Below are 15,300 nucleotides of genomic sequence, written 5' to 3' on the forward strand. Positions count from 1 at the left end.
GGACAGTAAGAACGCGGAGCCTGCTGTGGCCGTGGGCAGACCGCGCATCACAGCGGGTGCTGCTGCTGCTCAGTTCGCCACACCAAGCCCTGCTGGTCCTTTTCACTGCGTGGACTTGCAGGGTGCAGAGCATCCTTTTTCTCTGCCTTGCCTCCAGTCCAAGGTGATGTGGCTCCCAGAGAAGCACATGAAGGAACTGGGTCAGTTCTGGTTTAGCCGAAATAACAAACAATTACTTTCCTTTCATAGAGGCCGTGTATTTTGCTGATTATTGGGTACAGTGGACTTCAGTCTTGTGAAATGTGGCTGAAAGTGCCTTTCATACAAGTTTCAGGAAAGCATTTCTCCAACCACCTGTGGTGAAAGAACTAGTTTTGTTTTGCATTTTCATTTCAATCCATTACAGACTGATGTGTGGTCCTCCTGTTTGGGACTTGTTCCCATTTCATGCTTCATGTTAAGCGACCACGCAGGGTCCCCGGTCCCCAAACTCTGCTGAATGTGCTTGGCTAGACGGGCCCACTGATCACCCACTCACAAGTCAGGACAGTGTCCACTTGCTGTGAACGTTTCTAAACTCAGACTGCCAATCCCAGGGCTTAGTGCAACACAGACCAGTAACAAGCAGTTTGCGGGCTGACACCAGCCTGTGGACTACACTTTAAATGTCTTTGTTCTCTGATTTTGTGTGTGTGTGATCTGAAAGCAGGTTGTCTGAAGTGGTCACATTGCTTGCTACCACCTCCTCATCCGTCCTGTTTCTTAGCTTGTCTGGATAACACTTAGGGAACTCATCTTACGCCATGGGACTGTGCGAAGTCGAGTTCTTGCTAAGAGCTGATATGTTAATGTGACAAAATGTTTCTAGCTACCGAGAATGCCAGTAAAGTTCTGGGGGCCAACTCTGAAAGCACAGCTTGAATTCTTGTCCTGTCTGTATGCAGAGGGATTTTTATATTTTAAAGCCTTTAATGTAGAAGTTTAGAACTTGGAAGTAAAAGACTAAAATGAAAGTTCCCATGACTTCCTGTCTCCAGATGCTCGGCTGACAGAATGGAGGTGACAGACCACCAGACAGCCAGGAGGGCTGTGCCTTCTTCTGTGAAACCTAGAAATGCAGAGATGAGGGCACCCGCCTGGCCCAGGCCCTGACGACGTTTGTCTGCCTGTGTAGAAAGGGTTATACGGGAAGGTGGTATGAGGCTGCCCAGTCAGAGCAGAAAAACCTCGAAGGTGCAGCTCTGGCTGTATCATGGCAATCAGCATATGCCTGTTCCTTGACCTAGGTCTTAAGGTCTACATTTAGTTACCCATTCGGCTAGGAATCACTTGAGTAATAGGAAGACAGATGTATGTGATGTGGATACTGCCTTACACAAGCTTTAAGTTCCTTGCTGGTTATGAAACCTAGAACACAGAGGTGAATCCTAAGTCTTAGGGGCAGTTTAATGCTGTAGGTGAGGTAAAGGAGAGACCAAGTAAAGGTTTGCAGCTCTGGTTTATAGGAATGCATTTGCATGCATGTGAAATGTATGTGCTATATGGTCAATAAAGCGTTTTATTTAGTTAGCAAATATTTATTGGGGGGTCTCATATGTACCAGGGGCTGTAGTAGGTAAACTGTGCGATCACTATGCTCACACCACCCTCAAGAGCTTAGAGTCTAGCAGGGAGGTTAGACTGTTAAGCAATTGCAAGGAGGTGAGATGAATGCCAGGGTGGGTATGCGCAGTGCTGTGGCCGCTCACAGCAGGGCTTGGCAGGGGCGCGCACCAACAAGGAAGGCTGCGGTGACAGTTACTGTAAGTTTGCGAAAGTAATGTTTGATTAGCTACAGGACTCACTTATTTCTCTCAAAAGATCTATTTTTGGAAGTCGCTATGAAGATATGGTTCAGTTAGGTGTAGCAGGTTAGCTTATGTAAAGAATAGGTTACCTCCAATCGTAAGCCTCATGTTATATTTCTTCTACGCAGGGAAGTATTCGGAGAAGGTGATGTACTGCTGGTAGTTACGAACACTACCCCCAAAAGGCCACAAGATGGCGGTGTAACCATTAGCAAAATACCTTTTTTTTTTTTTTCAGTTGAAGTATAGTTGGTTTACAATGATGTGTGAATTTCAGGTGTACAGCATAGTGATTCATTTTTACCTACATTTATATATTTCTTTTTGTATTCTTGTTCATTATAGGCCATTGCAAGGTATTGAATACAGTTCCCTGTGCTATACAGTAGGACCTTGTTGTTTGTTTATTTTATGTACAGTATTTAGCATCTGCAAATCCTGAATTCCCAATCTATCCCTCTCCCCAACTTCCCCCCCCTGCCCACCCTGCCCTGTAACCATAAGTTTCTTTTTTGTGTCTGAGAGTTTGTCTCTATTCTGTAAATAAGTTCATTTTTGTCCTTTTTTAAAATAGGATTCCACATATAAGTGATATCATATGATATTTTTCTTTCTCTTTCTGGCTTACTTCACTTACTATGATGATCTCCAGGCCCAACCATGTTGCTGCAAATGGCATTATTTTATTATTTTTTATGGCTGACTAATATTCCATTATACCATATATTCTTTATCTAGTCATCTGTTGATGGACATTTAGGTTACCTCTGTGTCTTGGCTGTTGTAAATAGTGCTTCTATGAACATTAGGTGCATGAGTTTCCTCCGGATATACGCCCAGGTGTGGAATTGCTCGATCATAGGGCAAGTCTATTTTCAGTTTAGGAAAATACTTACTGAATAAAGTTTAATCTGTGTTCATAATTGAATTGCACTGCATTTGCTTTTTTAAAAAAAATTCACATAAATTAACTGAATTCAAAGTTATTTATGTTTATGTGATTCTCAGAGACCCTTTATGAAAAAAATCTTCATCTTTAGGATGCATAACAGTAATATCTCGATGCATTCTTTTCCGGTGTAACTATTTTCCTATAGTAGTCAGTGGGGGAGTCCAGCTTTCAGAAGGAAAGACTTTATGACTTACCTGAAGAACAAGAATGCTGGGAGGATGTAAGAGAAAATACTTTAAACTCTCCTGAAGAAGGACGAGAAAGGTATAGCCAGCTACTGCTGTATTTTGTCAGCATAAAACAGATACTCCTTACTGAATAGTTATTGAAAATACAGAGCAAACAACTCTTACATGATGCTCTGTAATACATCAATCATCTTTGCAAAAGTGTTTGCTAGAATTTCACTTATTCTTATGATATTACTAAATCTGGTACCATCTCATATGCCAATTTTTCCTTGACTTAAAGTTAAGCACTCTAGTACCTTTCAGGCTTTTTGACAGCCTTCAGGCCATTTCATTAATTAGTAATTACTACAAGCTTCCCTTCTTATCATGCTTTTCTTCCCATATTCCCTCTCCAAGGGGAGATGTCAGCACCCCGCAGCCAAGCAGCTGGGGGCAAATTGAGGGTGTGTAGCTACCCAGCAACATGTCTGGTGTTAGGATTTGCCTGGAAGAGGGCAGAGTTGCCAGGATGTAGGACTTTTATTTTTTTAAAGGGGGGAGGTAATTTGACTGATTGATTGATTTAAATGAAGGTACTGGGAATTGAACCCAGGACTTTGTGCATGCTGAACACGCATCCTACCATTGAACTATGCCATTTCCCCTAGGATTTTTACTTTTAAAACTGGACCAGTCCTGGCCAAACCAGGATGGGTTGGTCACCCTCACGGTGTTCAAGGAATCAGGGTGGGGCATAGAAGTTTCATGAAGAGAGGGTGACGGAGACTATTGAGACACCTGGATGAAGGGGTTGCAAGAGTTCATACTATTCTTGAAACTTTTTTGCAGGTTTATAACAATTTAAAAAACAAATAAACAAACAGCAAGATATCTTCTTGAGGAAGAAGAATGGTAAATTTGGGCTCTGGGTTCAGATAAAATGGAGACTCAGATCCCTAGTTTACTGCTAGCTAGGTGTGTGATACTGGGCAAGTCCCTTAACTCTTATAAGACTCAGTTTCCTTATCTATAAAATGGGCATAGTACTGTTAATAGTACCTGCCTATTGTAGGATTGTTATGAGGCTTAAATGAGATGGCATGTGTAAAATACTTGGCACTGTGCCTAGTTCACAAATGATAAATACCATATTAGCTATTTTTTTTATGTTTCAAGTATATAGCATTATAGTTCAACACTGGCATACACTACAGAGTGATCACCACCACGAGTCTGCTTACTGTCCATCACCATATAGTTCACTCCCTTCACCCATTTTGCCCACCTCCCAACCCCCTTGCCCTCTGGTAACCACTGATCTGTTCTCTGTATCTATGTTTTTGTTTTATTTTGTTTGTTCATTTTTTGGGGGGGAATTTCGTTTTGCTTTAGAGTTCACATTTGAGTGAAATCATATGGTATTTGTCTTTCTCTATTCAACTTATTTCACTTAGCATAGTAACCTCAAGGTCCATCCATGTTATCAGAAATGGCAGGATTTCATTCATTTTTTTATGGATGATCGATCGATCTATCTATCTATGTGTAAAGTCTTCTTTATCCATTCCTTCATTGATGGACACTTAGGTTGTGTCCATTTCTTGGCTATTGTATATAATGCTTCAATTAACATAAGGGTGCATATATCTTTTTGAGTTAGTGTTTTCATGTTCTTTGGATAAATACCTAGAAGTAGAATAGCTGGGTCGTATGGTGGTACTATTCTTAATTTTTTGTTTTTTAGAAATGTCCATACTATTTTCCACAGTGGCTGCACCAATTTTCAGTCTCACCACCAGTGTATGAGGGTATATTAACTATTATTTTAGTGCAGAAATGGGTTATATTCCTTTCTTCCATATTTAGGAGCAGCAATTGATTCTGCACTGGCAGAAGTGTCGAAGCTTAAAGGAGCAGGTTAGTTTAACAAATGTTATAAATAGAAATAGCCCTTGAAGATACTGGAACTCAACCATATTGGCACCCTGATCTTAGACTTCTAGCCTCCAGAACTGCGAGACCTACATTTCTGTTCGTTATGAGACATAAATTTGTGTTGTTTATAAGTACCAGTCTATGGTACTTGGCTATAGCAGCTTGAACTAAGACAGTGCATAAAGTGCTTAAATCAGTATCCACATGTAGTGAGTTCACAATGAGAGTTTGCTAGTATTACCAGCTATTATTTTTCTGTACACTCATCATCTGTTATAGCGCTCAGTGCCCACTGGATATTTCCATTTCGACACCTGACAGGTGGTGCATATTCATCACTTACAGCATGAGTTTCAAAGCTGCCCCCTAGCTCTTCCCTATACTGATAGAGAGTAGAGACACATGTCATCCACCCTGGCACTGGAGTCAGAAACATGGGAGTCATTCTTTCTCCCCTAAGTTTTTCATGCCCAGATGGTGAATGGTACGTGCCAAATTTTCTGTGAAAATAATGACTTAGTCTTTCCGTTTGTATTTTATTAGTTTAGGTCCTCATGATTTTATTAGTCTAATACATGATTTCCAAACTGTGGACTTCAAGGCCTAGGATAGACTTTCAGGAATGGAGGACGTGACCCAGGGATGGTTTTTACAGTGAGAAGAGGACTAAAAACAGGACCCCAGGGAACACCAGAATGAAAGGGTGGGAAAGAGGCAGGGCAGAATCCAGAAAGCAGATGGTACAGGAAGAGAAGAACAAGGCAATGGTTGCCATCGAAGCACTTATTTACCTCCACTTATGGAGGGGCCACTTTCATTTATTTTCCCCAAAATTTATCAAAGCTTTATCTCTTCATTCTGGCAAAGACAATAAGCCATCAGTGTTATCCTCTCTATCCAATGTTGGAAGCAGCCTGGGTACAGTGGAAAGATCACCAAAGCTTTGGCTCAGTCCCAAATTTGTTGGGAAATCTTGGGCAAATGGTAACTCTGGAACTTCAGTGTCTTCATTGATTAAAAGATGTATAATGGGGTTGTTTGTAGGAGAAAATTAGAATCATGTACATTAAAAAAATCACTATGTGATATTAACTAACTTTTGTCCATGTTTCTAGATAGCAGGCCTTGTTTACAAAGCTTACCTGTGTCATCAAGTTCCACCTTTGATTTTCTTTTTTTTTTATTACTTGTTTAAAAATCGAACTATAGTCGGTTTACAATGTTAATTTCTGGTGTACAGTACAGTGATTCAGTTATATATTCCTTTTCATATTCTTTTTCATTATAGGCTATTACAAGTTATTGAATATATTTCCCTATGCTATCTGTCTTTGATTTTTCTTATTTTTTTAAAGTTCACCTTTATTTTGAACAAATTGCTCTATCTTGTTCTTCTTCTTTTTTTTTTTTTTTTTTTTTTTTTTATTGGAGGTGCTGGGGATTGAACCCAGGACCCTGTGCATGCTAAGCAGGCACTCTGCCACTGAGCTATCCCTTCCCCTCTGATTTTTCTTACTAACCCTAAGATTAGGCACTATTTTAATTCCTGATTTACATATATAAAAACTAAGGTTTAGAGAGATTTGCATTCTTAATATATAAATCATGTGCTGGATCTATGTATACGCTTTTGTCAATTTGTTAATGAAAATCACAGGAACATTACAGAATGGAAATAAGTGTAAAATGGGATTAACAATATTTCTAGCCAGGATTTCAAGAAAATTAGGTAGGCGCTAAATATTGAGAGCTAGTCCTGAGAAGTAGCCAAAAAGCTGGATCTCATGTCCAGCGTCAGTTGTCCGGGAAAGGGGGCTAGGACGCTAGCGCCCCAGACAGTAGGGCGCATCCACTGAGAGGACCTAAGTGGGAGAAAAATATCAGACATGGAAATGTGAAAATTGAAAGCACTGAAAACAAACTTTACCAGGATCACAGTTTTAACGTGAAATGTCCCCAGGCTTTTACGAAGACATTGAGGCCTGCAGATAGGCTGTTTCATTTTCTCGCTGAGAATTTCCCAGGGAACTGGGCAAACCAACCAGAGACCCAGTTTACCCATCCGCAAGCCGTCTCCCATGGCAACCGGGAGGCGGCTCTGTCTGGCGATAGGTCCCGCCCTCTTTCTCCAACTCGAACAACGATTGGTCCAGAGGCGCGGCGTGGTGCAGGCAGGCGGATCCAGGATCCCCAGCTCCGGCCGGGCCTTGCCGCCATTTTGGATTGTGTGAGTTTCCGGGACGCTCCGAGTACTTCCTCGCTCCCGGCGGTTCCGCACTTCAGAGGCCCGGGGCCAGCGTCCGAGTGTCAGGTTGGAGCCAGGAAGCGTCCCTGGGGGTAGCGGCGGCGGGGGCAGGATGAGCGCGGAGGCGGCGGACCGGGAGGCGGCCACCTCCAGCCGGCCCTGCACCCCGCCGCAGACCTGCTGGTTCGAGTTCCTGCTGGAGGAGTCGCTGCTGGAGAAACATCTGCGCAAGCCCTGCCCGGGTAAGCGCGGCGCCTGCAGCCCGAGGGGAGCGGGACCCGGCCACCGGCGCTGCCCGCCGGGCTCCCTCCTCCCCGTGCCTTCTCGGCCACCCGGCTGCGGCCTGGGAGGCGCGGACCCGAGCTGAGCTCTGGCCCGGCCCTCCCTGAGCATTAAACATGCCAGTGGTGGGGATGGTAGACCAAGGGAAAGCGCAAAACAAAGGCCCTTCCGCACCCGCCCCCTTTTCTGTTCGGGGTTTAATCCCCTGCGAGATGGTCTTGTGAGCGTACTTGGGTTGGGGAGGCTGGTTCGAACCCTCCTTTTTACAGAACTCCGGACAGTTTGAGGAGATGGGGAGAAATCAGCTGTTCTGGGGCTGATCCTGACGGCAGTTAGGTTCTTACTTAACTGTTTTATTCCTCTGCAATGGGGATTTTACTGACTCTTCATTATGCATTCCGAAGTAGGGCTGTACATTAGAAAGAAATCTTTGAAAGAGGAAATGCTGTACAACTGGGAGATGGTGGTTGTATAATGAGGATCATGGTTAATATCCCAGTTAATGAATACTGTTAGGGAAGGAGAACTCCAGTTTTCAGAACTCCGTTTCTGGAAAGAGGTACTGGCATGAAAAGGTAAGTTCCTTGGATAGTATTTTGCTGATGAAGTTCGAACCCAGATGTGGTTTGTTCGGTCTAATAGATTGGCCTTTACTGGTGGAGACTGCTATGTTAGTGTACTTCACTCGGGCCGTTTTACCGCCTATGTTACATTGTGTTCTTTTGCTTCATTGCTTTTGACTAACATTTGAGTATTTCTGGGTGCCAGGCACTGTGCTTAATGCTTCGCATCTGTTATCTCATTTAATTCTGACTTCATAGTAATCCTGTGAGGTAAGTGATACATTGTCCTTCATTGCATTGACGGAAACATGCAGAGAGGTAACTTGGTGCAGGTTCCACTAAGTGTTAATGCTTCTGAAGGTTGCATCTGTTTCGTCTAATTAACATTTTTTTTTTCAGCTGAGCTGGAAATCTGTAACCGTTATGTTCTTCCCTGTAAAGTGCTTTCTTCTGCACAAATCTGTTATCCTTTCCTCCTTACACCCTTTCTGATCTTCTCCTTTATTCCCCAGGCACACTTCTTATAAATCATAATCTTTAGTCATTAAAACTGCGCAGCGGTTTGGATTCCTTTTGTGGATAAAAACCAATACAGTGACTCCTTTTGCATCTTCATTATTAAAACTTACATTCAAGAATTATTTTCTTTTAAATCCTAGATCCTGCACCAGTTCAACTTATAGTTCAGTTTTTGGAACAGGCTTCAAAACCTTCAGTTAATGAACAAAATCAAGTTCAGCCTCCGCCTGATAACAAGAGGAATCGTATTTTAAAACTACTTGCTCTTAAAGTTGCTGCACATTTGAAATGGGACTTAGACATTTTAGAGAAAAGGTATACAAGATTTGAATGAAATTTATTTTGAGTGCTGTTTAGATATCTTGGTTTATTTCTGTCTATGCCCCTATAATATTGGCTCTTAAAATCAAAATTATTTTTCTGTGTATTTTTGGTAAAATATACAAGTATTTTTCAAAAGGTGTAAGAAAGGATTTGAATGTTAGATGACTGTAAATCACCTTTTAAAGTATAAACGGTGTCATCAGTAATGAGGCAGTTAATTGCTGTTATTATTTTCTTGATGTGGTGACTAGAGAAAAATCCACACCTGAACAGTTTTAAAATATCTGAAGAAAATGAATACAAATTGATGATGGATGTTATATAAGATGGATGATTCGCTATTAAATAATTCAGTTCATTTTACTGGTCATAAATCAATCACTATCTCCCCAAATTTTAAAATATCTTATTATAATCAGTGATTATTTAAGACTAAATACTTTCAAAGGTGTAATTAGAAAAAGATGTCTTTTTTTGGGATTTTCAATTGCATTTTATTTTTTTCTTTAAAAATTTCCTCTTATGTTCCTACTGAGTTTTTTTATTGAAGTATAGTTGGTTTACAATGTTGTATTAATTTCTGATATTCAGCATAGTGATTCAGTCATACATATATATACATATTCTTTTTCATTATAGGTTGTTATAAGGTATTGAATGTAGGTCCCTGTAGGACCTTATTGTGTAAGACAATGATATGTTTTCATTCCTTTCTCACAATTTAAAAAGAAATATCTTATAGAACATTTGGGGAAATTCAGAAAATAGGAAATAATAGGGGAAGGGAGAGAAGTATTTTTAACATTTTTGTTGTTTTTTCCCTATATCTTTAAACAAATTTAGTTGCGGACATACTCTGTATGGTTTTGTTTCTGGCTTTTTTTTCACATAGCAGAATTCATGAACATTTCCCTATTTTATTTTTTGGAGATCTTTTCATCATATGGATAATTTATTAACTGTTCCTCCATTGAAGTTAGTCTGTAGATTTTCACTCTTAAAAATCACAGGGCCTTAAATGTCTTTGTCCATAAACTTTATCTGAATTTTGAGTTACATCCTTAGTATAGAGTATTAAATTGCTGACCAGGTAGTAAAAACGTTTTTAAGGCACATGGTGCATATGGCTAGATTGTACTCTAAGAGAGTTGTATTAGTTTATATCCTCAGTAGTAATACTTAAACATTATTTTTCACCACATCTTTCTAGCATTAAATGTTAGAACTTGAAAAATTTTTTATTCTTTAGTCTGAAGGGGAACTTTTCCATTAATAGTCTCAAAAGGCATATGAACAGATAGCAATGTGTACAAAAAAATGTGATGTATATGATACACTTGGAAAATTGAACAATGATTGGATATTTGATGATAAGCAATTAAAATTAAAAAAATTTTTTGGATTTCACACTAATAATGTCATTATGTTGGGAGGTAATTTTTTAGAGATGTATTGTAAAATGCCTAGATGATTTAATATTGGAGATTTGCTTCACATTATGGGAAGGAGGGAAGCAAGTGAGAGTAGAGATGAATTAAGACTGGCCATCAGTTGATTGTTGTTGAAGGTGGGTGATGGGCACATTGGGGTTCATTGTATTATTCTGTCTACTTTTGTATATGTTTAAACTGTTTTCATAATAAAAATTTAAAAAATATTTTAAAATATGATCGGTAAATGTATATTGGTATAAGTTGTTCAGACAGGTTAATAAAATGGCCGTGTAGATTTAGCCCTTTAACAATAAGATTATTTTCAGCGAAGACACTGAATTGTGTGTTTTGTGCTGCTTATACAGCCTGCATGTCTTTTGCTTCTTCCTTTTAAGTTTGTCTGTTCCAGTGTTGAATATGCTACTGAATGAACTGCTGTGCATCAGTAAAGTTCCTCCTGGGACAAAGCATGTGGACATGGACCTGGACACCTTACCTCCGACCACTGCCATGGCTATCCTTCTCTACAACAGATGGTACATGTTTTCATAAACCTAAGATGTGTTGGGCAGCCTCTTTTTAATTGCACTCTGGCTTTCAGGGCTATGCTTTTAAGGACCCTCTCTGCTCTAGCAATCTCTCGGAGGATTTTGGGAATGGTGAATCTGATGGTGGAGAAAATTTATGACTGCATAGATGAAAAGCATTCTGATACAAACGTGGATGACTTACAAAGTTTTTACTATCTGTCAATTAGAACTTTAGATAGTTTATATTACAAATCTTCTAAGAAATACTTGAAAAAATACTTGAAGTGACATAATATATTACATACATTTTGTTTTTCTTGTCTTTTCTTCAGGGCGATTAGGACAATTGTTCAAAGTAGTTTTCCTGTCAAACAGGCAAAACCTGGACCTCCTCAGTTAAGTGTGTAAGTTGGCAGATAGAACCCTACTTGGCACTCTTTTCATCAGAATTTAAAAAAATTTTTTTAAGTTTTTAATCACTCCTGGTACAGAAGGAATAGAGCAGAAATTGGGGAGCAGAAGGCCTACATGAAGGTGGGTTTGGAGGAGTTAGAAGGGTGAGAGAATCACGTAGTGCTTTGGCTGTCTAGGGCAGAGAGCTCTGAAAAAGGAGGGGGACACTTTGTAAATTGTACCTTTTATCTCCATGTTAGCTGAACTGCTCCAAGTCCGAAGGTATTTTTCATTTAATTAAATTTATTTGAAGGGAATATATATTTGTTCCATATGTGAGAAATTATAGAATACAAAAGTTAATTATAATTGTTTGATCATATCTGGAGTTGTAAACCTCATTCTTAAATTCCAGGTAGAACTTACCCAGATTTGGAGCTAGAGAGCATGTTCCTAACTTTGATATAAATGTGCTTTTGCTGCCAATAAGTTTTATTTTTAAATTGAAGGTTTTTTTTTCTTTTTAACACAAAGCGAATGAGAAAATGATGATAAATAAAGGAGCATCATCATAACTGAGCTTTTATTTTTTAAGCATGAAAAGAAATGGCATTAAAACCATTTTTGTGTAAATTCAACCTCGCTTTCAAGAATGATCTTAAGTTTTGAATTTCCAGTCTTTAAAGTAACATTTGATCATTTCTCTTTTGGACATTCAATCATTTCTTTTTTAGTATGAATCAGATGCAACAGGAGAAAGAGTTAACAGAAAATATTTTGAAAGTGGTGAGTATTGGCATCAGTTACACTTGAACCCTCCTGGGGCATGTATAGCGCATGTGTAGATACTTCTGGTCTTAGATGTGTAAGGGTTGGCAAGGTATAGCTCCAATGACGTTTAGGTTTTTACTATCAGAACATAGTTTGGTAATATTCTAAATTGTACATGTTTTCAATGTTAAAGACAGTGCTTTACCACCATTTCTGTGGGTGAACATTTCACAATACTTGAGCAGACTTGAGAAGTCACTCTTACAGGGGATATCTTTTACATTCCCCACAAATTCTACAATAAACGTATATTTTAAAATGACTTTTATAGTTAGAAAAATAATTTTTAAATTACTCTAGTTAATATGAAAGTAGAAACATGCTAGTTCCCATAATATAACAATGATTTCTGTAATTTTTTATTTAACGCCTGCAATGTGCCTGAGATATCGTGTAAAGTGCGGGGACTGGGAGAGGAGAGGGAAGATAGGAAGCAGTCTTATCTATATAAAGCAGATAATGTATTTTGAATGTGGAAGCAAAAAACCTGCATTATTTTATTATTATTCTCTAATGCCTACTAAAATGGCTGGCACATTGAAGCATACAGACATTTCTTGAATAAATCAATGGAACAGTGCAGATCTTTAAAACACTTTTCTTCATTAACTTTTCTATAGAAAAAAAGATATCAATCTTTTCCAATTTGTATTTTCTGATTACACAATAGGAACCTACTTTTTAAAAAATCTTAAGATAACTTAATTTTAACAGATAAAATTGCACTTTTGCTATGTTAGAAACATTTTTAAAAATAGATTAGTACGCTGAGCCACTAGGTATTCTGTAAATATCTTTTGGTTAATATAGTCCAGTGCTGCCATTTTTGTATCTTAATAATTTGTTTGTTGAATTTTTGTAGCTAAAAGAACAAGCCTCTGATTCTATTTTGGTACTAGAGGCGGCCCTTAAGTTAAACAAGGATCTTTATGTCCACACAATGAGAACGCTAGATTTCTTGGCCATGGAGCCCGGCATGGTAAATGGAGAAACGGAGAGTTCCACGGCTGGATTGAAAATCAGAACTGAGGAGATGCAGTGCCAGGTATTTCAGTATTTAGTCAGTGCGTGTCAAATTTTGTCTTATATGCGGTCACCCTAGTATTTTTAATTAGAATTTATTTCTGCCCTTGTCCCTTTGATTTTGACTTAAGATGCTACTGAAACTGTGACTATTTAATTTGTGAATTTTGTAAGACCTCACTTGAAATTTTTATAAAAGAAATGGAAGGAAAATTTCATTTCATCTTTTGACTCTGAACTAGTTTCTAAGCTGTATTTAGGGGACAAAGTTTAAATATTGACAATGTAGTGAGTATGTAACTGACTTAACTGTTCATTCATATTATTAGAAATCTATTCAGACCAAAAAAAAAAAAAATCAAAATTGTGCTAAACTTTGAAAAATATAGGCCCCTAGAGAAATACCTAGTTTTTCAAGGATTTTAAGGTTGCCTTCTTTCTGTAAGTCTGTGCCCTAGTACCTTTGTTCCTTTCAGTTGATGTTTGTTGTTAGATATTATTTTATGTATTGATGTCTTCTTTTTCCCTGCTGGATTGTTAAACTGTTTGAGGTTTGTTTTTTTTGTTTTAAATATATGTATATTTTTTGCATCTTCCTCACTTCCTAGCACAGAATCTTCAGTATGATAGAAATATTAAAATATTTGATGACTGCCTAAAGAGGGCCCCTAGGAGAGTACCTTTTATATACTGTGTTCTCTTTTCTTCCTTGTGTGAGTTGGTGCGACTTCCTTAATCACTATTTCCTGTTCCTGAAAGGGACAGAAATAGCTCTGACTTTAAAGGATTGGGAGGTACCTTTTCAGATTAGCCAATTCCAGAGACATTACCTTCCCAAGACCTGATGAGATGGAGTCTCATACAGTAGAAGTAGGAGTCGCGAGGCACTGACCATTGGTAACTGCTTTAAATTGACAGTGAAACTTGCATATAGGAGGGTTTCTGATACTGTCGTATCTTACAGTCACTGTGTCTGTTTAAAAATCTTAGTAATACTCAATGTAGTGGATGATATAACCTGAAAAAACAGAAGTCTTAAAAAACACGTGTGCTAGGTAAACCTTATCAAATATTCTTTTAATTACATAGCTAAGTCATAATTTCTGTTTTCTGCATGGCATATTGGTAGTAATCGTCATTTCCTGGCATGTTAATATTTAAAGTACATTTGCAGTCTTTATGTTACTAATACCTGGCTCAAAAGAAAAATCTTAAATTTTTTCTCAAAAGTATTACTATCCTTCAAAGCAGCTTCATTACCAAATTTGTTTTGGTTTTCTTTTGTAACCTGTTGATCACCTTTTGACTACAGAATTTAAACTTGTTTTAATGGTTAGTATTGTAATTTTTTTTTATATTAAAAAAAACCTTTTTTTAGTATAGTAATTCTTGAAAGTATCTTTTTGGTATTATACTCCATCTTTGCCTGGAAAGGGGAATTACATGTAGCTGTAATATGTGTGCATATATATGTATGTCTGTGTGTGTATAAATCTTTCTCTGTTATCTATACATGTAGGTACTTTTTTTTTTTAACTTCTTTAGCACCCCTTTACCCTAGACAGGGGGAAGCTCTATAGAATGAAAAGCAGCCAAACATTTAAGTGTGGATTAAATAGTGCAAAGCAGTATTCTAGAGGCTGAGATTCTTGATTCCTGTTCTTGATTTGTTGAACAGGACAGAACAGTATCTAAAATGCATATCAGTAAAGAGTGGTTTGGTAATGAGTACCAGAGACTATTACAGCTTAGGAGTTTGGAGGGGAAATGAGTATCTGTTGACTAGTGTTGGTTTGGTGTAAATGCAAATAAATTTCTAGATCCGAGATGATTGGGGAATGAATGAGGAAACTAGTGTGGTTGAAATTCCTGGGCAGAACTGTAGCTGCTGCATTCGGTGTCTGGTACTGGCGGCTGCAGGTGACCTGAGCTGTGGTCTGGTGTTGAGATGGCCGCAGGGCCGTTTGGCCCCTCTGCTGGCTGCTTGCCTTCCTTCCCCCTCTGTTTTCCAAGCCTGAGTCTTTGACTTTCCCATTAATTCTTTAAGCACCTGAAACCTTACTCGTTTTCTGCTTAGGTAAGTCAGACTTGATTTCTGTTGCTTGTGACTAAGAACATTTATTGTTTCGCTGCTTATTGAAACAGTTTTTTGCTGTATATGTACCTGTTTTGTGGAGATAAAGGTGATTTTGATTTTTGTCAGCTCTTAAGTTCATGAAAAAATTGTAAGCAGTTTGGTATTCATTACCATTT

General features: G+C 38.6%; 1 protein-coding gene across 1 annotated transcript in view; it reads left to right on the forward strand.

Annotated features, from left to right (window-relative positions):
- The first annotated feature begins 7,110 nt into the window (after positions 1 to 7,110).
- The window catches only part of INTS8 (integrator complex subunit 8), a 39,232-nt gene continuing 31,042 nt past the window's right edge, over positions 7,111 to 15,300 (forward strand). Inside the window, exons 1-6 of the mRNA XM_072949476.1 lie at positions 7,111 to 7,391; positions 8,654 to 8,828; positions 10,666 to 10,806; positions 11,133 to 11,204; positions 11,928 to 11,979; positions 12,887 to 13,069. Of these exons, the coding sequence (XP_072805577.1) occupies positions 7,262 to 7,391; positions 8,654 to 8,828; positions 10,666 to 10,806; positions 11,133 to 11,204; positions 11,928 to 11,979; positions 12,887 to 13,069 (753 nt within the window). The 5' untranslated portion in view covers positions 7,111 to 7,261. The remainder of the gene's footprint in view (positions 7,392 to 8,653; positions 8,829 to 10,665; positions 10,807 to 11,132; positions 11,205 to 11,927; positions 11,980 to 12,886; positions 13,070 to 15,300) is intronic.

The sequence above is a fragment of the Vicugna pacos genome, chromosome 25 (assembly GCF_048564905.1).
Source record: "Vicugna pacos chromosome 25, VicPac4, whole genome shotgun sequence".
In the NCBI taxonomy this organism is placed as follows: Eukaryota; Metazoa; Chordata; class Mammalia; order Artiodactyla; family Camelidae; genus Vicugna; species Vicugna pacos.